General features: G+C 44.0%; 1 protein-coding gene across 1 annotated transcript in view; it reads left to right on the forward strand.

Annotated features, from left to right (window-relative positions):
* Positions 1-23,527, forward strand: part of ARIH1 (ariadne RBR E3 ubiquitin protein ligase 1) — a 52,410-nt gene that overhangs the window by 18,090 nt on the left and 10,793 nt on the right. Inside the window, 8 exon segments of the mRNA XM_030955653.1 lie at positions 3,790-3,857; positions 9,539-9,683; positions 14,290-14,382; positions 14,715-14,770; positions 17,676-17,742; positions 18,439-18,545; positions 19,433-19,475; positions 20,547-20,618. Of these exon segments, the coding sequence (XP_030811513.1) occupies positions 3,790-3,857; positions 9,539-9,683; positions 14,290-14,382; positions 14,715-14,770; positions 17,676-17,742; positions 18,439-18,545; positions 19,433-19,475; positions 20,547-20,618 (651 nt within the window).

A 23,527-nucleotide genomic window follows, 5' to 3' on the forward strand; every position in this document is an offset into this window, starting at 1 on the left:
GTCCAGACCTTTGTAGGGCTTCCTATTGCTGTATCTCCTGCTTGCACTGGTGTGCTGGAGCATGGCAACCTAGATAAGGACAGTAAATGCAAATACCTCCAGTGAAAAGCTGTGGTGGAGTGTAATTTGTTTGAAGCATATGTGGGACTTGGTTGCTTTGTTAGCTCCAAAAAAAAAAAAAAATCCCTGCTGAAGGACTGAGGGTGTTTCTCTCTCTGGGCAGAGCTTTATTTGGAATGTTTTGTTAGGAAACCTTTTGAAGTGCCCGGAGAATTTCAACAAAATGGCTGCTTTCCTCAGGTTTGTTCCTATCTGGATATCAACAGGCTTGCTGCCCTCGGCTCCAGGCAATCCGACATGTAAAATTTAATAGGAGGCTGCTGTAAGTGAGATCTGCTGTTTCAGCTTTCATCAGACCACGTTTGGAGGAGAACGTGTTGGCTGTTGCCTTGCTCTCTGTCCTCCCTGGCTGCTTTCTGTAGGAAAATTCATCTTTGTAAACAGAAAATAGCTTTAGCAGGAGCGTGCTCTCGCAGCCTCGGGAGTAATCCCGTCTGAGCAGCAACAGAGCCTGTTCATAACTAATCTGTGTGCTGTGGTTGTAGGAAATAATCCTGTGTGCCAAACCAGGAGGCAGACAGAGCCCCTGACTTCCCAGTGCTGTGTCACCCAGGATTTGGACATTCCAATAATTTTTACAGAATGAGTAAAGAGTGATGGCTGAGGGTTGGTGGAAAGCTGGAGTGGAACTGGTGTTGAAATAGCAAATTATTTTGGTGGTGTTTTAACCCTGTGTGCCTGAGGTACAGGGCACAGCTCTCACTGGGGTGGATGCTGTGGTTGGCTCCTCCAGCCCTGCTCTGGAATAACTGTGAGGGATGTCTGTGCATTCCATGATGGTGTGCCTGGTCTTACACGGGAACAATCCTTCATGTCAGAACTTTTGGCATTTGTATTTTACTCTGATTTGCCCTTAGTTGCTTTCCTCCCAGTCTTCTGTGCTCCCTGTGCTCCTCCAGCCCAGATTGTATCCCTGTTCAGGGATGAGCAAGGGCAGGGCTGTGTTAATTCTTGCCTTCTGTGTCTGGGAAACAGCCAGGGGAGGTTTGAATGCTACATCTGGGATGGGGCAGGCAGTGAAAGCAGGCAGCCCAGCTATTTCTGGTGGGAGCTTGTCATGCTGCTGGCGTTTCCTTTCTTTTTTAAAATGTTCAACCAGCAGTGCTGGAGGAAGCTGGAGCCCAGCAAGCCAGGAGAAGGTGATAGCTCACAGAGTCAGCAGTAAAATCCTACATAATGTCCACTTTTGTGCCTTGACCTCGCAGTGCTGGGATACCTGGGGGCTCTGACCTAGGGAAACTTTTGGAAAGCTGCAGTACCTGTGTGTTGGGAAAATGAGGAAGCCACAGATGAAACCCTCTTGTCCTTTCCAGCCACATTTCCTTTGGGGAGTTGTATTTGCTGGATCACACTTAATAATCACTGCAGACCATTGGAGTTTCTTACCCATGAACTGTAATTTTTCCTTCAGTGCAGGGGAAGCCTTCTGTCTTTTTAAAGTCAGCCAGAGACCACTACCTCAGCTGCCTCTTAGCCTATTAAGTGATTAACAGGTATTCCCAGAAGCCTTAATAAGTGGCCAAGTGGGCTGCTGTGGTAGAAGATAGAACAAGACTTTGGGCTGATTTTAATTAAAACTCTCTCAATGCCTTTGCTTGAGAAATGGATAAAATTATGTTTCTCTGTACATCTGGCAGATTTGTGGGCTGAGTGAAGACTCCTTATGTTGAAGGGCTGTGTGCTTTGCTATCTGAAATTCATAACTGGAGAATTACAGGGGCTCATATCATAACCAAGATAATCTAGAGATAAGATTGGTTTATTTACTAAAGTATATTTTTATCTTTGATTAAATTGCTCCAGGAATTGTGTCTAAGTGAGCTTTTAAGAACTCCTTTAAAGTACTCCTACACAGTACAGCCAGAGTTACAGAAAAGGTTGTTGTGGAGATCCAGATACAAAATAACCTGAAAAGATCAGAAACTAAACCCCACAAGAGGCTGCTGGATGAGCATTTGCGTGAAGGAGACCCTTAAATTCCCATAGAGCTTCTTTGTTAGCAGGACTGACTTGAGCTGCTTGCTCACCTCTGCAGGGCTGGATGAGGGAGGGACGCTGTTGGAGAGCTGGTGACATGTGGCTGTCACCTGGTGTTGCTGCAGGGAAGAGCTTGGATCCCTGTCACCTGGGGGCTGCTTCAGATATGGACTAGAACCACACTGTCACCATGCAATACTCATTTCTGCTATCTCCTGCCCCATACTGTGTGGATCTGCTGTCCCAGCTGTTCATGGGGTTCCATCAGGGATCTGGTTAAACCTTTCTATAGCTGCTTTGCTTCACATGGGCTTTTTAAGCTGGGAAAAAAATTCTTAGTTTGGCCTTAAACAATCTGTGCTGGCATTAATAAGAGTCAGAACACACTGTAGAAGGAGTGGAGTGTCACTTTTTATAGTATAAACCACAAGACTTGTTCTTTGTGCTTATTATGCTGTCACCCGAGGGTTTTATTTCAGTGAAGGTTTTGTTGGTGGTGCTGGTGAAAGAGGCTGTCCTGCTTTCCCCTTGTGCTAATGCAGCTGTTTGTGTGGTCAGGCAATCAAATAGACTGGAGAACTGATTCCATGAAAAAAAAAACAACCTAAAGGAAAAGAGAAGATCAGTTTCTGAGTCATTATTTGCAGCACAAAATGGCTGTAGTGGTATGGGCTGATGAGGGCAGGAGATGCAGGGATGGGGTGGGATCTCTGCTGTGGGTGACAGCATTGGCTTTTGGCAGCTTCAGGTTGTGGCTGTAGCTGCAGGGCTCAGGAAATCACATTGCTGGTTTATGTCCTACTTTTCAACAGCTTCAGAGCGTCCATTGAACGTTGGCCCTGAGGCAAACTTCCATTTTGGTGTCAAGTGGCAAAGTACACGCAGCCGCTCTCAGGGCCCTGCTCTTGTCTCCTTTGCATGTAACTGGTCCTAAAACTGAGCCCAGAGAGTGGATTTGGAGGGCTAAAACGTGGTTCTGGGGTGTAACAGAAACCGTATGGTCTGGTGTGTTTCTCATAGAATCAAACTCTTGGCTGATGGTTCAGATTTAGTTGGAATAAAAACTTGTACATGAGTGAAAATCAGCTCTTATGTTCCACCTTCCTTCTGACCTTTCTAGACTGTATTTCTTTCCTTAGCTTTCTTTCCTTAGCTGCCCTGAGTTTTTTTTTCTGGATTTGATGGTGCTTCAGGAACTTCTGAGGTCTTCCAAGGACTTCTTACACTGGCAGCCAGTTGTGTTCTGGGACAGTTTTCAGCCCAAGTGTTTTGATGGTCAGGGCTGGATTATTCTTGCTCTGCAAGTAGTGTGGAGATTGTGGCAAAAAATGATATGATGGGGAGAAATGAGCCCTTCCTGCATTTTACAGCTGTCCTGGAATTGCATTGTATGGGCCTGCTGGATGTGGAGATGTTGGCACTGTGGTAGGTGTAATTAGTTTGGTCCTTAAATCTTTAACCAAATTCTCATTTTATTCAGGTGTTTGGATTTATAGAGTTGGGGGTTTTTTTTCCCTTTAAAATTTGTCTGTCAAGTCCAGCTATTTCCCAGTCCACGCCAGTAAACATGTATTGTCTGAACAGATGTTATCAGACACCCTGATTTTCCCTTTGCCTATTCAAAGCTCTGCCTGATGTTCTCACTCTGGCTTGCTCACTCAATTATTAATTGTTTTTCTTTTCTTTCTCCAGAACCCGGCGACTATCACTCGAATACTGCTTAGCCATTTCAACTGGGATAAGGAGAAGCTGATGGAGAGGTAAGTAGCTGCAGAGCTGGAAAAAATGTTTGTTCCTGGATCAGGTGAGGATGGATGAATGCACAGTGTGTGGCAGGAGGATCTTTTGTGTAAGCTCTAAATGTTCCCCCTTTCCCAGCTAAGGGTGACTTGTGACTCACTGTTTTAATATTATTGATGCCTGGTTAGATTTAAAGTTGTGGAAGTTATGTTGCCCATTGGAAAGAAGGATTTCCAGTTTGAACGTGTACAGGCTTTGGGCAGGCTTTGGAAAAAAGCAAGCAGGAACAGGTTCTTGTTATCTAGCAACTGTTTTGGATTTGGGTTTAGCTGTTCATGCCTGTCATGCTGGCATGCGTATTCCTGACATGTTGATTTGCTGCTCTGGCCAAGGCTAAATTGTTCCTGGCTGATAATGGTCCTGCCTTGTCTTCATCTCCACAGCTCCAGGTTTTCTTTAGGGTGTGTAAATAATGGTTTGAATTTTGCCTCTCCCTCCCCCTCAGAGCAGAGTGTTTTATGGTTATTTCCCATCTTTGATTCTCAGCTCTTGGAATGTTGCTTGATAAAGGTACTTCTCAGTTTGTTGTTAATACAGTGAAGACCAAATCCAGCTGCATTTGGTTCATTCCAAAGCCAATGTTGGTGTTGAAGAGAGTTGAGGGAGCTGGAGAATTTAAATTCCTTCAGAAACTGGGAGGAGAATTAATCTGTACCAAAAGGGAGCAGTAAAAGCTGTACAGGGATTTGCTGGTTGTGCTGGTCTTACTTGGTGTGAAGTGACCAATGGGTGGGTGTGGAGGGCCTGGTAGGATCATTAGTTTGACTTTTCCCTTAATTACCATTTCCTTTGCCTGATAATCAGGGTGTGGGAAGTTGAGATGTGCTTGGTAAACCAGAGCAGTTGTTGGTGCTCCTGTGAAATGATAAATGTCCCTTCACTGACCCTGGGGCTGAGCCCCTGTAGTTTGGTACTCTGTCACCCAGGAAAAGAGGAGCAAAGGTTTTCACACTGTCAGTAATTATTTTGGAGTATAAATATTTGTGCTATCCTTGGCTAATGGATTTAGGACATTTTTAGTGCCCTTTGTGTAATATTTTTGCTTAGTGATGGTGCTTAGATATATCTTATGTTTTGTTTAACCTAGATTTTTTTTTCCTGAAGTGATTGTATTTTTTTACAGCTTTCTAGTCCTTATTTTCCTGAGATTGACCTCTTTTAGTAAATGTTGGAAGTCTTAAAGCTTTGTGTTACAAATATATCCACTATTCAACTCTAACTACAGCTGTTAAGAATTCTGATTTAATACCTGCTCTACAACATGTCTGCTCACTTGATATTTGAGTTTCTTGTGCTGGTTCTCTTAGTTGGGGTAAAGTTCACTCTCCTTGGCAGGGAGATACCTCTACACAAGTAGGTTTTGTCCCTTGTTGTTGAAAGCTTGTTTAGGGCTGCCATCAATTTAAAAATAAAAAATTGGGCTGTGGTTTTGTTTTTGTTTGGGTTTTTTTTTTTTTTTTCTCAAGGGAGGTGCCAGCCAGGTCAATGTGAGGTATTATTGTTAAGGCTTTTACAGTTTAAGTACATGTTGTATTTACAAATCCACAGGTAAACATATTCATTAAAATACTTAACTCAGCAGCATTACCCCTGTGAGTAACAGACTACGTGACTTGCTAAGGCAGACCTGTTGCACACTGCTCCCAGTTTTGGTACTTATTGATGTCCTGTTGTATTAGAAAAACACCAAAACAGGATCTCTCCAGTGCCTGGTGCTGCCTTCTGACACTTCTGCACCAAATAACTTCCATGAAATCTCTGGAGTGCTGAGCTGTGTTAGAGCAGGAGAAGGAAGCTGGGTAGGAGGCTGAGAACAGGCTCTTGCTATTCAAGAGGGTTTGGTCATTGCAGTGGTGATAGGTGAGGATTAAGGGGAAAAAACCACCCCAAAATACACATTTTGCTCGAAAGTTCCTGTTGTTTGATGGTGTATTTGCAGTTCCTAATTAGTGCCTGTTTTCTCTTAGCTCATGGTGAGTCAGCACGAGCTCCCAGCAGCCTTATCAGTCCTGGCCTGGAGGAAAGCACTTCAACCAAGTGACTCCTCTTTTTTTGATAAGTGGGGAGGTCTGAGCTTGTGACATGAAAATTTCTCTGTTTTCCCACTTTTTTTTTAGCCTTGTTATGTCTGTTTTTAATGAGCAGGTTGTTACTATCTGTGCCAGCTTTGTCATGGAGTAATTACACAGTGGTGTTCAGAGGGCAGATGTGCCACAGATATTTATTCCACTTACAGTAAAGTAATAACAGGCACAATTAAAAAACTGCCCTGTCCCACTGGTGAAACTCTATAGTTTGTGTGCAAAAGCAAAATTGGGGGTTTGGGGTGGATTTGTTTGTAGGATGGAAGTGATGAGTGAAGGAAATACTAGTTCAGCCTCTGTTATGCTGCTTGTGTTTAGGAGAATAAAGATGTCAAATATTATTTTCCTGGGTCTTGCAAGTTTGATTCATAGGGATAGGAGAGCACCAGGTGCAGAATGACCACATCACCTCAGAACCAAGTGAAGAAAGTGCTTTAATCTTGATTACCTTCCAATTTTGCTATGGCTGATGGTGTCCTCTCCTGAGGGGAGTTTGGAGAGGAACATCTGTGTGATGAAGAGGTTAAAATGCAGCTCTCCTGCTTTATGTGCCTTCCCCTGGTCATTTTGTTAAGAGAAAAGTGTCTCAGCATGTCCCCAAGGCCTGATTTAATCCCTGGAGGCACAGCCAGAGATAGAGCAGTCCCTTGTAGCTGCTTATCTTGGTGGCCACATGTCCCTGTTTTCTCTGAGTGGAGGAGGGATGTCAGGAATGCCCAGATTGCCTCTTCTCCAGAACCTGCTGCCTGCTTTCCTTGGAACAAATAAATACTTTCCACTCTTCAGCAGAGGCTGAACAGGTGAAAAATGGTGCATGGCAGGAGTTTTGATGTGGAGATATCTTTTACTGTGAGTGTTTTGATGCACTGACGCTCACAAATGCTCTTCCATGGAAGTAAATATCCCAAAGTGTGTACTAGAAGCAATTTTTTTTTTTCAGTGAAAAGGCTTTTTATCTTTGATACTCCCATGGGTAGGATTTGATTATGTCTGGAAAATGGCAATTAGGCAGTTACAAACAGCAGGAGGGAATTTTGAGGAGATAAAGGGGCTGACAGCTTGATCCCTCTGCCAGAAAGACTTGGTGTTGTTATAGGTTTGGTCTTGGTAAGTAGAAACACTTGAAAATAATGGACAAACACTGGTTTGTCCATTCATTTTAAAATAGCAGAAAAACCCCCAACTTTGTGGTGAAGCAAATGAACTTCAGAGAATTAATAGAGGAAATTCTCATGCACCAGAAGAGCTGGAATTACTCAGTATCTGCATTGTGAAGGGTAAAGGAGGGCACAGGATTTAAAGGGCTGTTGGAGGTGCTGTGCTCCTCCCTAGGATGAAAATAAGGTTGGAGGGAGGTATCAAGAACCAACCCTTTAATAGAGAGTATTTGAGGAGAAATCAGAATTCTTGCAGTTGTAAAGGAAGTGAGGAGGAATGCTGCCATGGAGCAGATCTGGAGAAATGGAGCCATCCTTTGCAATGCATTAGATGAGATCTGGAGGAGAAATCGAAGTGAAATTGTATGAGATCAGGGTCAGATCAGGACTGGGGCTGCATGTGTTTTGGATTCAGGGAGGATGAATGGAATGGAAATGGGTGGTGGTGAAGGTTTGGTGGCCAGGGAAGTTGGTGAATGTCACATGGAGCTGCTCAGCTGCTGTGGGAGGGAAGGGTGTTAGAGCTGCTGCCTGGCAATCCTTTGACCAAAGGAGATGGAAAGGGCAAAGGGACATCTGCCTACATGGATGGTCTGTGGTGATACTGGGACAAGTGGGAAAAAGGGTTGGTGATTGGAATTAGGTGTTGTTCCTAACCTTTGAAGGAACTGCAAGAGTCTTCTGACTGAGCCCTTGGCATGCTTGCCTGAGGAGTGGTGGAGCAGTTAGAGAGCTGTTGGACTTTGGAGTATCCATTGGAACTGTGCTTTCAGGGAGATCCACTCTCTACAAATGCAGTTTTCCTCTGCATTTTCTGGAGTTCTTACAGCCCAGTGGCTGCAGAGACATACCTAAAATAAATGTGGAAATTACTTACTCAGAAAGAAAATGCACAAAAAGAAAACAGCATGGAGAAACAGGAATACTATCCATAGGTATTTGAAGGGGATAAGAAATTCCAGGTGAAAAAAGTCAAGTTCCTGATATGGATATTCACCCTTAAAACCATCCCACCACTACAAAAACCTCTGGTATTTCCATAAGCATTTAGCTGGTCATGAGTATCAGGGTTCAAGTTGCATCATAGCATTTGTGTACAAAACTATTTTCCTTGCAAACTTCTCACCCAGCTGTGTGTCTGCTCTCGTCAGAGCATGTCCTGTGCTGCTCCTGCTGCAGTTGGAAGGCTGGAAAACTTTTGTGGACTTAATATTTATCCATGATTCTTAATAAACAAATACTGCCTGTAATGAGACTGCACTGAATTCACTTGCTAAGATTTTCTAAATATATAATTTTATATATTTAGATTTAAATATAACATACAAATTTCTAGATATAATCCTCTAAGCAAACAAAAGAACTTGGTTGAGTGAAATCCTGAGCTAACATTGAAAAACAATGGCAAAGCCTCGTGGATACTGTGATGCCAGAATTCACCACTTCCTTCCACATTCTCAGTGTCTTGAAATTTAAGATCTAAAGACATGAACTGCATTGGGAAACATATGAAACAGCAGGAAAATTGATATTTTTTCAATTATAAATCAAGCCTTGTTGGTAGGTAGAGCTGTAATGGAGCTGAGGAGTAACTTACTGGGTTTGCTGGGGGATGTGTGCATGTGATGGGGCTGGTTAATTGTCTGGTTTAATTAGTTCTTTGCAGCTGCTGCAGGCTGGAGAAAGATGTGTGAAGGATTCTGGGAAGAGGCTGAGCTTTCTGATAATGATTCTCTCCAGTTTGGTCCTCCTCTCCAAAGAGGAGCTTTTTATAAGCCTTTAAAGCAAACCAATATTGTTTTCCTTAAGGGAATAGGAAATAGAAAGGAAGTGGTCTTTTTTCACCCCCCAAGCAATTTTGCATCCTCCTTTCCAATAGGTACCTGATCTTTGGAAGCATTGTAAACCTGGAACTGTATTTTTTAGGAGGTTGTTAAATTACCTCAGGTTGATTGAAGAGAAAAGATGCTCAAACAGCTAATGATAAGAATATTAGGAAAAATTGAAGGCTTTAGTTGAAAATAATTGAGCTTGAAGGCATCAAACCTGTGTTTTAGGAAGGTGTTCCAATGCCTGAACTGTGAACTCAGGTGTTCTTGCTCTAGTTTCCTGTCCTGGAATTCTAATGCCAAGCAATTGGGAGAGTCACAAATTACTTGAAATGCAGCTGAAGAATTGAAGGTGCCTGAATTTCAGGAGTGTTTAATTCAAGTGAGAGTCTCTGAAATTCTGTAGTTGTCCAATATCCACCTCTGTGTTGTATTAGAGGAGGGTTTGTTGGAAGTAGTGAGTGTATGAGTTTTGAAATACAAAAAGCATCTTTGTACACTTAACTGCTACATAGAATGAAAATACAATTTAGAAGGTGGTTAAATTTTCCTTCTGTCCTGTGTTGTGCAGGTACTTTGATGGCAACTTGGAGAAGCTCTTTGCAGAGTGTCACGTAATTAATCCAAGTAAAAAGTCGCGAACGCGCCAGATGAACACCAGATCATCAGCCCAGGACATGTCCTGTCAGATCTGCTATCTGAACTACCCAAACTCCGTGAGTACCCGGGGGCTCTGGTGCTGCCTGTCAGTTTCTTGAGGTTGGGATTGAAGTTTGATGGTAGATTGAGATGGTAGTTCATGTTTGGACTCAGGTGTTTGTTATTTCTTGTCAGTGAAACAGCCTCACAGTCATGAGTTCAGCAGCTTTTCATTAGAAGGCACAAAATGGCCAACAATCTCTTGTTACAAGGTCTTTTAAGACTAAACTATCCAATTAAGGAATGACACCTAGATTATTTTCCCTTTTAACCCAATAACTGATCCCTGGAAGCCCTCAATGCAGACTTTTCTGTCCAATTACAAAACATCACCCAAACCCATGAAGAAGAAGGTAAAGAAGAACAACCTGCCTCTGCCCTAAAACCTCCATCTTTATTTATTTCATATATATTTATATGAAATAAATATTTCATATATATTTATATGAAATAAATATTTCATATAAGTTCATATTTATTCATATAAATTTCATATGTATGTCCATATTCTAAAACCCCAAACTCTAAGTTTTCCACCCTGTGATATTACACACTTCTAACCAACTGCACACCCATAATCCCAGTGCTATCAGTCAATTTTTAAAGTCTTCTCCACAGCCTCAGGTCAAATGCAGTGCTCTCTTGCAAGTCTGTGCCTTTGAGCACAGAAAGTTTAAAATTCTCAGCATCCAGGGTTCCAACACTACTTGAGTAGCAACTCCCCAAATTTCCAACCTGAAACTTCACATTTTCCTGCACAGCACCTCTGAGGGTGCTGGGGCCTGGGCAGTGGTGTGGTAAAGTTCAGGAAAAAGCAAGCAGGTGATGTTTGCAAAGGTCTGATGCTAAGTGAGGTGTACAGATAAAGGATGTGTGAAATTCAAACCTGTGAAAAGCATGATGGGCAAAGGGATTTACTTAAACAGAAAGACAAGGTAGGAAACATCTTTTAAAAGCAAAATAGTCAAACTAGGAAGTCTAGAAAAAAGCAGTAGAAGTAAAATGTGGATATCTTTGGATATTTATTATATTGGACAATACCTTTTTGACATGAGGTCAGTGCTTGCTGGGGCTCTGCATCAGTGCTCTGGGTGATAGTGTTACATTTTTTTTGTCACTGTTGACCAAACTGAGGCATTCCCATAGACTGCTGAGGGGTCTAGGCTCTGCTGGGGCTCCCAGGAGCAAGACATACTGTTGGGAGACCTGGGAGAAAAGGAGGTGAGTGGAAAAGCTCAAACTGGAGAGTTCATCAAAAGGCAAAGTGCTGATAGTAAGGAATTCTTTTATTGAAACCTGTTCTTTGTGGGGGAGCTGCCCCTCCAGAACACCCTAAAACAAGTGCTGGGCCTTTCCAGGCAAAGCTGCCCTGACATAAGGCTTTGCTCTTGCTCTGGGTGTTTTCAGCAAGGAACCATGATGAGCTTTGGGGTTCAGGAGTAGCCTGGGGTGAATATCCCTGGTTGTGGCCTCTCCCTTGCTCTGGATCTTCTTCCCTGGAGTGGACAGAGCTGAGCCAAGCCCAGCTTCTCAGCATTGAGGTCCCTGTTGCTCTTAAGCCAGGAACCACAAGGCTTCATGTGTCTCCTCTTCAGCCTTGTGTGCTCTGACTTCTTATGAAGAGTAGCTGGGCAGGCAAATTCTTGCTCTGTATGATGAGGTGCTTTGAAAAAGAAAGGCAATATATTCTAATATATTGTTCTCTCCATTTTAATGTAGTTGTTGTGCTGGGTGGGGTTACAGCTCACAGGTGACAGGCCTGTCCTCTGGCTGGGGTGCTGTGCCACCTGAGAAGCAGAATCACAGAATCATGGGACAGACCTACAATGGAGTCCAGCTCCTGGCCCTGCACAGGATAACCTCTAAAATCACACCCCAGCATTGTCTAGAGTTTTGAAACTGGGAAGAACAGCACAAAACATGCTAACACTTCTTGATTTTGTAGCTCAAATAGCAGTGGCCCAGTTGTTAGAAGAGCAGATTTTTAGCTGGAGCAGAGAGATGTTGCAGGTGAGCAGGGCTCTCTCTGTTGCTGGTGTTAAAAGACATCAGAGGGGACTCTGTTTCTTTGCCCTACAGAAAAGCTGGAGCCTATAGGAAAACTAGTATTTATTATTTCTTCTGTAAAAGGCTGTAGTGTTTGTGTCTAAGGTGATTGAAACCTGTTTTGAAGCTGTTTTAGTCGATGTGAATTATAAATTCTAGGATTATTTTTGTGTTCAATGCCCAACCTAAAATCTCAGCTTTGAAAATCCTCTTGCAATAATTAGCTAATTTTTCCACATGAAAGCTGGGGGGGGGTTGCATTGAGAGCCCCTTTCAGCCTATGGAAAGCTGAGAGTTTGGAGGTGTTAAGAAGTTTTACAGTGTACAGTTGTTGCAGGAATGTTAGTCTTGAAATTCCCTCTCTCCCATGTACAAAGTCTCTGTAGCCCTTCAGTCACCTCCAAAGAACTGTGGTTTGGGGTTTTGGGAAGCACCTGCCCAGCAAGGCCTTTGAAGCTCTCACCCTGCAAGTCTGAGGACTTAAGGGAGATGTTTCACCTGCTCTGTGTCCCAGCCAAGCACTGTCAGATCCCAGCAGTTCTTTTGGGTGACACCTTTATTGGGAATACAGGAATTGGGAGGGTCATGGCTTTGCCTTCCTCCTCTCCTGCCCCTCACCCTCAGGAGAATGGGCTGGGAGTGTTTTTGGGAACATCCTGCTTTGTCCAGACTGCAGATGCTGAGCACAGATGTGGTGACAACAGAGCTGTCCCCTGGGCTAATGGGCTGCCTAAGGAATCACTGCTCCCCCATCCTTGGTGGTTTTATGTTGGCCTTTTTATTTGCTCCCTTGACATCTGCTGTCAGCTGAGCCAAAAATAATTGGGAACTCCCTCAAAGTAAAGAAAAGAGCTGAGAGATTCTCTGCATTCCTTGCAGCCTGGGAGGAAGTGTGGTGGTGGCTGCCTTTCTGTGGGCATTTAGCAAAGCATTTCCTGCCTGAAATAACCAAAACAGGTCTCACATGAAGATGTGTTCTGGGCTGGTTCCTCATGTGTGCCTGCTGCAGGAGTGTTTGGGTTCAGTAAGGGATGATTCCCTTATCTGTGCTTGCTTCCCATCACACGTGGAGAAGCCAGAATTCACAGAAAAGCCAGTGCAGTCTTTGGGATGGTTTCATGCTGTGGCGTCCCAAAAGTTCCAGATGTTGAAGTGTTTAGTGTACTCTAACACTGCATTTCCAGGAGATGCCACTTGGCCACAGCAGCATCTGTGGAGCATCAGACACCATCAGTAAGGGTTCAGAAATGGGAAGGTGCCTTTTGCACTCTTGCAGCCAGTGTACCTGGCACCACATAGGTGTCAGCCTCCTCTCTGATCTCTTTGTTGTTTTTTTGGGGTGGATATTTCTATTTTTACCTGGAACCAAATCAGAACCAAGTTTACCTGACCCAGTCAGGTCAGATTGAGCCGTGTTGGTGCTCACAGGCTGCAGCCTGTACTGGTGGCAGGAGTGTCAGAGCAGTGCAATCACAGCCCTGGCAAAGGGGCAGGCTGTGACAGGCATCTGCCCTGGGCAATGCCACAGCATCCAGAGATGGCACAGCACAGCTGCTGCCCCTCTGTGGGATGGACAGAATAGATCTGTGGTGAATGAGAATGCTTGGAAAGAGCATTTGCCTCAAGTGGATTCTCCTTTCCTCAATCACCACCATCCTGCTGTTGTTTTGGGCTGTTCCAGAGAGGATTCCAGCTTCTTTCCTCTGTGAAGTTTTCATGGTTTGATGGTGTCTGAGGGTAGAGTTTTGGTTTTATGTCACTAGCTGAGAAGTTGGTTTGAAAAGCTGAGCCAGCAAATATTACCTCAATAGTGGTACAAATTAAGTGTTTTAAATACAATTTTCCTTGGTGCTGACTTTGAGTATAGAATAACTTTCAGCTGACCAGAGAAAAGTACTTCAATTCCACTCTTTCCTCAGCAGTGTTTGCTTCTCCACCCCTTGTGTAACCACTCAGTCCCAGATGATATCTTGACAGCTCTGTGCAGATGATGCAGACAAGGATGGAGTTGTCCCTGTTGCTGTCTGTGACAGCAGGTCATTATTGAATTCTGTTTATCAATTTACACCTGCCAATTAGGATCTTGAGTGTCCTCATCTGATGAGCATCTGGGTTTCAGGGGGAACTTTGCTGGGGAGGTTTGGGACTTTTGGGCAGCACCCATATGTGTCAACGGGAAAAAGTAGGAGGAATGAAGACTCTGTATCCTTGTCACTGTCCCCTGTTTGGTGTTGCATTTATTTGACTGATTTCCAAAGGAAAATGGGAGAGAGCCATACTGTGCTCCATATACATTCCTAAAACAAGGATAAACTGAAATGGGCAGGATGGAAACACTGGCCACACCTGTCCTTGCTGCTGGGCTTGGGGATTAAAGTCTGGCTTTGGAAGAGTGACTAAGGCTGCCTTGGCAGTGTTCTGTAGGGGTGATGATGCAAAGTGAAGAGCAGTGTCTCAGGTTTGGTGTGAGGAATGAGGGATGGGGTGGGTGAACTGCACAGCACCAAGAAGGGTGAGATTATTGAGTCAATCCATGTGATAAAATGAGGCCATGTCTTGTGTTCTTTGTCATTGCAGTACTTCACTGGCCTGGAGTGTGGACACAAATTCTGTATGCAGTGCTGGAGTGAATATTTAACTACCAAAATAATGGAGGAGGGCATGGGACAGGTAAAATCTCATCTAACCTCGTGGCTTATTTCTGGAAATTCTGTGCATTGGAGAGACAGGGTCAGAGAGACAGAGCAGTCTCTCTGCTAAAGTTTAAAAAAAAATCCAAAAGAACAACAGAGAAAACTTAAACCCCAAAGGTTTGGGGGCTGCAGGCTCTGCTAAGGTGAATCTGGAGAGAATTCAGTGGGGTTGGTGCAGGTTTCTGGGCTGGGGAAGGAGGAAGCAGTGGCACACTGGGAGAGGCAGGGCACTCCTTTGCCTTGGAATTCCTTGTGATGCAAAACCAGGATAACCACTGTTCCTCCTCTGACCTTTTTTGTGTTTTTCAGACCATTTCATGCCCTGCCCATGGCTGTGATATCTTAGTGGACGACAATACAGTTATGTAAGTAATTCTCATGGCTTTGCTCTCTCTTTCCATTGTGTTACTCATGTGCTATTCAGATCTATTCAAATGCTTCTAACAAACTGCACAGAGGCTTGCTGGCAGCACAGGAGCCTGTCTTGAACTGTCTGCTTTGATTCCAGAATGTCCCTTAACTTCCTGTGGAGGTGTGAAAACCCCATGTGATGACACTGGGAGGAAACACTCCCTGACCAGTTTGGTCAGTGTTGACACCAGGGTTTCCAAACCCTGTTTTACTGCTTTGTGCATTTTGTTTCCTTTGATTTATGTAGGAATTTAGGACTTCTACCCAGGTCAACCCACTGGTTGCCCAAGCCCTATAGCTGTAGTTAATAGGTGAGTCAGAGGACAGGAGTCCTAAGGGCTGATGCAGGATGTGTTTTTTGCCCTCTGATAGGAGGCAGTTGACCCTCAAAACCAAGATTTGATTAAGGTGGTGTGTCATCCTGTATCCTTGGAATTAAGTTGTCCAGCTGCAGAATGACTGATACAGTTCATGGTGGAGCAGTAAACTCCATGAGCTTCCCTCTCTTTTGTACTGAGGGAGGTTGTATGAGCAATATCCTTCATAATGTTGAGCTTTGTTCAAGTTCATTTTAATTCTTCTTCCTAAAACATCTCAGTAGAAGCTTATTCTGTTCCCTTATTCTTTCCTTCCTGAAGCCTGACTCACTCATTGATATTAATTTGGTGGTTTTTATTATCAGCTGCTTTCAGAGTAACGATTTTCCCAATTTTGGCTCTTGGTTACTCATGGGAGTGTAGGCTGGATGGAAGTGGAAGTAGCTGAAGTGCTTTCCTGCCCTGTTGAGGGGTGGTTTGTAGAGCCTAGTGGGTGGAAACTGAGCTGAAGTTGGCATGTCTTGAGTAACTTGATTGAGATTTTTGTTTACCAGAGGTTGAACTTTAATTTGTGGAGTCAAACGCTCTCAGCAGGACTTTTTGGAGTGTTTTCCTGATTGCAACAGTTGGAATGAGCTGTTCAAACAGTGCATGTGAAATGGAGGAGCTGAAAGCGTTGGTGGTGGCAGTGGCAGCAGCAAGGAAAGGGTGGAAGGAAAGGAGGGCAGTGCTGTGGGATTCCCCTTGGCTGGAGAGAGCAGGGATGAGGCCTGGGATAGGGCAATGGCAGCTGGCTCTAAAGCAAACAAGTCCCATTTGTCTGAGTAAAACTAGAAACTGTTTCTAGAGGTAAAAATCCACCTTTCCCTGGTCTTACCTAGATTTCTGTGGGGAGGAAGGTGCATTTTTTGAAAAAACTGTTTCCTTTAAAAGCCAACCAAGACAACTGTGGCAATCTTAGGATATGTCAATATATATGGCAAAAAATGTAAATGATCTCAACTAGAACCTGTACTCACTTCTGTGTTGTTAATTATTACTTTTTAGGTCCTTTCCTGTTTACAAAGTCTCCAGCTCTCAGTTTCCAAGTGATATGAACACAAAATTAATATGATTTATGGGCTCTGGGCATGGGTTTCACCTCTTAATTTGTCTAGTTTCATTAATGATTTGCTAAAAGACAGTAACATTCAAAGCAAAATTCTTGACCTGGTGATTTTGATTGGGGCAATCAAAGCAGATTGATAAGCAAAAAACCAATGGATTATGTGCTCTGGTTAGTCATGGCATGACTATTAATTTAAATTCCAGTATCTAATATATTGTTATAATACAGTACATTTTCAAGGTGATATTTAGTATGTCTTGAAGCCCAGGTATGGGTAAAAAAAGAGATTTATAATTAATACGAAATTCAAATTGTTTTCTCATTCTTCAGTAAGTTTGACTCCAGAATTGCAGGAGATGCTTTGTCAGCTGATTTGTTTTATTTTAGCCCTGGGAATTGAGCTGCCACGTGCTGTGATTTATGTAATAACCAGCATGTGCTTGGGAGAGGAGCTCCCCAGCTGCCCAGAGCTGGGATTTGTGCACATCCCATGGGCACACACTGCTCCTCAGGGAGTGTTGTAAGGATAACATGCAGGAATACCCTTAGTTTTGGCTGCAGCTGGAAAGGAAAATCCATTAATTCCAATATTTTTACCCATGGTATGGCCTGTATAAAGCTGTATCCCACAATAGGATTTAAACCAGGAATGCCACAAAGGGTGTGTCAGTGCAGCTTTATATTTAGATATATTGGGAAGACACTTCAGTCATAGCTAAAAGACATTTTTAGAAGTGCTCAGCAATCCATAATTAAGTTATTTTGGGTGCATTTAGGCTGGGCAGTCTGCAAATGCCAGCTGCAGTGGTGTGCCCCGGAGAAAAAGGGTCACAATACTTTTTCAAGGGTTCCCATCAGTGAGTTTTCCTCTACTCTCCCAGTTCCAAGCAGACTGGAATTAATTTAAAGTCCATGTTGTGTACACCCTTAGTGATATTGAATTCAAGTCAACTTTGTTTTTATGGTAGATAGATTAAAACACCATTAATTTTTAAGCTGAAGCTGTAGCATTCCACTGAAACCCAGCTAACTTGAGGCTTCCCAAAGTAATTAGCCACACAAGGGTTGTTCTGGAGCTTTTTAAAGGGATTTGCCACAAAATGTGCTTGTTTTATGTAAATGAGCTGATTAAAGTACTTGCTTTGTTTCTTGGGCTCTTCAGAAAAGTATTTTTAAATAAAAATCCTCACACCAACAGGTTCAATTCTTTTGAACTGCATGAGCTTTCTGTTTCTGAAGCTAATATATTTATATATTGAATAGAATGAATGTAGTTTTCATAATGATCTAACAAATAAATAGGGAACAGGTAAGTACAAAAAGTACCTGCAAGTGTAGAAGGATGAATCAAACCTATTTGTCTTAACTTACTGGCAGGGTTATGGAAAAAACAAGATTTCTGCTGCAATTTTTCTGTTTCTTCCCTTCCCACAGGCGTCTGATCACAGATTCCAAGGTTAAATTAAAGTACCAGCATTTAATAACCAATAGTTTTGTAGAGGTGAGTTTTTATTTGAAATTTTTAATGGCTTGTAGGGTTTGTCTCACATGTGTAGCCAGCCAGAGGCTGGAGGGTTGTTTGGACCTGCAGAGCAGGTTTTTTGCATAGTCTCTAATCGAGTGTGAATGCAGGGGTTGTTTTATGCTCCTTTGCATTACAGGGATAATTGTAGGAAAATACTAAAAAAACTTTAGGACAAAAGACCTAAAGAGAATGTAAGAGCTGTTGCTTAATATTTGAGTTCTGAGAAGCAGAATTACGTACTTAAAACAGTTACATAATGGTTATGTAATATTTATGACTCTTGAGTGTTACCTGAGATACTTCACATTGAAAACCAGGAAATGCTGTAAACAAGAACATGCCTTAAACATTTTGCCAGTTGAAGTAAAACTGCAAAAGTGCTTTAGCAAAACACTAATAGTTTTATAGGCTCCAAATAAACTTGGAGAAAGGTGCTTTGCAAGATGTTTGCACTGTCCCAGTTTCCCAGCTGTGTGGCTTCAGCTGCCCTGTAGAGCCGGGGGCAGAAGTTGTTATGGGATCAAGCTTTCAGTCCTTGCCAGAAGTGATGGGTGCAGTGGGTTTGGTTTTAATCTCTTAGCTGTTTGCAGCCACAACAAAGGGATGCAGGGCAGGAGCTGTCCTTGAGCACAGCCTTCCCCTGTGATGTGGGATGTGTGCTTTGTTTCACAGTGTAATCGACTGTTAAAGTGGTGTCCTGCCCCCGACTGCCACCACGTCGTTAAAGTCCAGTACCCGGATGCGAAACCCGTGCGCTGCAAATGCGGCCGTCAGTTCTGGTAAGAGCCAGCCAGGAGAAGCTGCTGATACTGCCTTGTACTCACTGCCCTGAAGTGTGTTACTGTGTGTTCATGGAGGCTGCTTTGGCTTGGGAAGGACCTTAAAGGTGATCCAGTTTCACCCCTTGCCGTGGGCAGGTGTTGCCACATTTCTCTTCACAGAGAAAAGCAAGGCACAATTCTTCCCAAGGATTTCTGAGATTCACATTCTCTGAACCTCAGAGAAAGGGAAAACACAATTCTTATCGCTTGCTGTGCCTGTGTTGTGCCAGAGTAGAATGCAATATGGAGATTGTTTATCTAGAGTGAGGATGTTTTGTTTCCTTGGCCTATCAGGGCCAAGAGTGTGTGTATGTCTGGACTGTCGGGTGACAGTCACAAGATTCAGTGCAGTGTGAGCAGTTGTGTGCAGAGTGAGTGCTGGGCAGATTCAGTTTAGATGAAATGTGTATAGTATAATAAAGTAATTAATTGGCCTTCTGATATCAGTGGAGGCAGATGCATCAGTCTCTCTCCCCTTTGTCGGAGTCACCTTTGATTTACAATAGGCAGGGACACCTTCCACTATCCCAGGCTGCTCCAAGTCCTGTCCAGCCTGGCCTTGGACACTCCAGGGGTGGGGTGACTTCTCTAGAAACCGGTTTCAGTGTCTCACAACTCTCACAGTAAAGAATTTCTGCCTAATAATCCCATCTAACTGTCCTTTGGCAGTGGGAAGGCATTCCCCCTTGTTCTGTCGCTGTTTTGAAGTGGCCCTTGAGGGACTTCAGGATTGAAGGGGGGATGTGTTGAGTTTCCTTAGGACTGGCTTTGAACAACCCAGAAGAAAACTTACACTGTTTAATTACAAGTACAATCTGCTTATTTTCCCTTTCTTTCCCTTGCAGCTTTAACTGTGGTGAAAACTGGCATGATCCTGTTAAATGCAAGGTGAGCATGTCAAGGTTCTTGTACAAATCTGTGTTTTGAAAAAGTTTAAAATAAATTTATGTGCAAGACTTAGCAATGAAGCCCAAGTTTTTGTGGCTGTCCATAGAATCATAGATGATCCTGAGCTGGAAGGGACTCCCAGGGATTACTGAGCCCAATTTTTGTTCCCACCAGGGAGCAGAGTAGCTCACCTGTTTAAATCACAGAGTGAGAACCAGCAGTAAAATCCTATTGGGTGCCTTTACTGCTGCCTCACAGTTGGACCTTGTGAGAGAACTGTGCCTCATCCAGGTGGGAATTGTCTGGAAGAGGAGGTTGTTAGACCTGTGACCCCCTGCAGAGGAGTGGAGGTGCTTTTTGGACAAGGAGCATTCCTGTAGGAGTTGTTCCTGTAGGTGTTTGATGCTTTGTCAGGCGTTATCCATTGTACTGGAGGAACTAATTTGGTTTTGCTGGTTTGGTTTGGAAGGGACTTTAAAGATTATCTACTCCCACAGCCTGCCATGGGCTGGGATACCTTCCACTAGCCCAGAGTGCTCCAGACCCCATCCTTGAACACTTCCAGGGATGGGGCAGGCACAGCTTCTCTGGGCAGCCTGTGCCAGGGCCTCCCCACCCTCACAGGGATCAATTCCTTCCCAGTATCCCATCTAACCCTGCCCTGTGGCAGTGGGAAGCCATTCCTTGTGTCCTGTCCCTCCAGGCCCTGTAAACAGTCTCTCTCCATCTTTCTTGTAGGCTCCTTTCAGGTACTGGAAGGCCACAATTAGTCACCCCAAAACCAAAATGTCCTTATTATTTAAGAGTCCAATATGAAGTTTGTGTTGATTAAGAGCTGCAAACTCATTGCAGGAGTGTTTGTGCTGGGTGCTTGTGCTTGCTGGATCAGGATTGAGCAGCAGGAATTGTCTGCCACTAAATTAGTGGCTGTTTGCACAGTTTTCCAGCACCAGCACTCCCCATTTCCCATGTGGCTGGGTGTACCTTTCCTTAATGTGAGCAGGTGTCTTGGGAACATTTGCAGTTCCTCCAGCTACATTGAACACTCTTCTTCCATCATTTTTCTGACAGTGGTTAAAGAAATGGATTAAGAAGTGTGATGATGACAGTGAAACCTCCAATTGGATTGCAGCCAACACAAAGGTGAGAGGTTTTCTCCATTTTATATAGAGATTTTATACAGTCAGGTGAAAAGGACATCAATCTAATTCCTTGCACTAGGATTGCTTTTTCTGTTCCCTGGTAAGAGCAAGCCTTAAAATCCACGGTACACTCAAGTGCTCTTGTTTGAAGAGTGAACTGGTGTTAATGCCTGGAATCAGGTGAGTTTCTTCAAGTTCAGTGAAGGAAAGTGCTTGGAAGAAACAGTTAATTGGAGACCCAAAGGAAGCTCAAGATCTAAGTCTTTGGGCTCCTGTCTGGCACCAGTGGCTTCCCTAAGCAGATCCATGGCCCATTCCATGTGTGGAACATGTACCACCACCCGTGGCTCAGTTTGGCTGGGATCATTTACATCTGCCTTCAAATCCCTGGGATTGGCCTCCGGAGGAGCCTTCGTTTCTGCTGGGCAGCATTCCAGGTGGAGACTGGCAGAACAGCTGTCTGGGATTTCATTATGTAAAGGTCTTCCTTCTACTTAGCCCAACTTTGCCTGAAACTCTAGCATTTGATCATTTTGGGACAAATTAAAACCAAGATTGTCATGGTGACAAGGACACAAAAGCAGCAACTCCCATGGGGGTGAGGAGCAGGCCTGGGGCTCCCAGCTGAAGGAAGGAGGTGGGGAAGGAGTGAGGAAATGGCTGCTTTGTTTTCTTAGCTCTGTTGTGTAAGTGGTTAATGGCATTGTTTGCTGGCTGCCTGGTTTTCATCGAGCTGGAATGTTGTGTTATGGTGGCAGGGAAACCCCTGCTGGGCAGCTCAGATCAGCCTGGAGTGGGCCTTGCTTGGAGCTCACAGAGTCACCAGAGGGACTCTGGCTTTGTCTCATTGTGTTCCAGTGGCTCTGGGACTGAACTGGGTTTGTCTGGAGTTTGCTGAGTCTTCAGGGACTGCTCCTATTAAACCTGAGGAAGAGCAGCCAATATCTTGGAAAAGGCAGAGTGTAAGCACTGCTAGCCTTGGGTCTCACATATTTGGGACACTGGAACAGCAACAGCCCTGCTTTGCCTGTTAAAGCCCTCAGGTGGCTGATCTTGGGGTTCCCTATCTTCTACCTGCCCCTGCCTTGGGAATAAGAAGATTTTTGGGGGTGGGAAACACCCATCTGGAGGGTGGCATCTGGCACCAGCCCTGCTTCTTCACTGGTACCTTTAGTCTGGTGTGAGCAGCAGAGCTGCTGCTCTGGGACATCACTGTCTAAGCTACTTCCTCCAGTACTGTCCCAGACATTCCTACATGGGAATACTTAGGAGCCCAGGCTGCAAAAGAGAGAAAAATTGCCATCAGGGTAATGACTCCAGACATTTGAGCAAGCCAACAGTCCTGGAGTCTTACAGCATCCATATCCATTGAATTAGCTGAAGGACAATATGGCATTCTTCTCTCAGAGCTGATGCTGGATTCAATTGAAGGGAAAGTTGGCAGGAAGAGTACCACCCTCATGCTGATCCCTGCCTGGGGGAAGGTGGGAATCTCCAGCTTTGGCCTCTGGGATGTGTGGCCTGGGAGCTTTGCAGCCTCTGGAGAGCCAGCTCAGCCCTGGATCGTGGGGCTGCATCCAACTCCTGCCTCAGTTCCCTGCTGATCCCTGACCAGAGGCGTGGAGAAACCCAGGTGCTGTCTGGGTGTGGGGCTGTAGGAATACACTGGGATGGGAATTGTGCAGTTGGAGTGTGTATCCATCCCTCCTTTCTCTCTGTACTGTTCCTAACAGGAAAGCAGGGCAGCCGTGTTTGGTGAGGCAAAACTTGTGCCTGCACTGTTGGCTTCACAGCTTAAATTCTGTGTTGAACTTCATTTTGAAGAACCTAGAAAGGAATCAGGTACCATCAGATGCAGAAATCTCCATTGTCACTGGGAACAGCTCTCCAAGGAACTCAGTTGTGACTGCGCGCTCCGTTGCTGTTTCTGGCTTTTGGAAAGCGCTTTCTGGAGCCATCCAGGCATGAATCCTGTCCCATGTGGGCTCCTCTCAGGGAAGGAGACTTCCTGTCATAACCAAGATGAAGGTGTAAAAGAGAAATACCAATCCTCTGGAATGTGGGCTTGAAATCTGGATAATCCTTTGCAGCGGCAGAATGTGAGATACATTTGTTCCGGCTTGTCCTGGGAGATGGAGTTGGAAAAGGAAGATTAGGCAATTGTGTGAGAGAACAGAAGAGTGAAACCCAGCTGAATTAGGTTCTGTTCCCAAACTGGAATGATGTGATGTGTTTTTTGATGAATTATGTAGAGTGGTCTGAATGAAAAACGAGGAGATTCGAGTAGTGAGTTCTGTGGTTTCTGATATGATTTTTTTATTCTTTTGCATTCATTTACTTGCACTTAGGAGACCTAAATTCCTTCTACTTCTACAAAAGATACAGCCCTTGCAGCACAATGTGCTGGAGTAGATGGCTTTTTTCTTAAAATAAGCTACTTTCACATGAGTTCAGCTTAACTAGATTAATTTAAAGTTGAGATAAGGCAATACAAGTTCTTTATCAAGCCTGTAATTCTCAGTCTTCTTGAGGAATGGTGTTGAATAGTCCAGGGATTTGCACATTTCTTCCTTTTTCAGTTTATTTGACAAACTTGGTTCTTCTTTCTTGAGTTAAACTCGGCAAGTTTTGGGTATTTGGGAATAAAGGAACCACAGAGATCCATTACTTTCGTCAAGTGGACATCCAAAGGAGTGAAAAATAGAGAAAACGTGGATTTGTGCATTTATTTTGGGCTCTTAAGGTGTATCTGGAAGTGGTCTAAAAGGAGGAGGGGAAACCTGTTTGGAACCTGAGTGTGATTTTAATCTCTTTTTCTTGGAATACCAAAGGGAAAAGAATAAAGCCAGTGAGGTGCTGGCCTTCCCACAAGGCACTGCTATTTATTGTGGAACTTAAATTGGTGTTAAT

Source organism: Camarhynchus parvulus, chromosome 10 (assembly GCF_901933205.1).
Source record: "Camarhynchus parvulus chromosome 10, STF_HiC, whole genome shotgun sequence".
NCBI classification, from domain to species: Eukaryota; Metazoa; Chordata; class Aves; order Passeriformes; family Thraupidae; genus Camarhynchus; species Camarhynchus parvulus.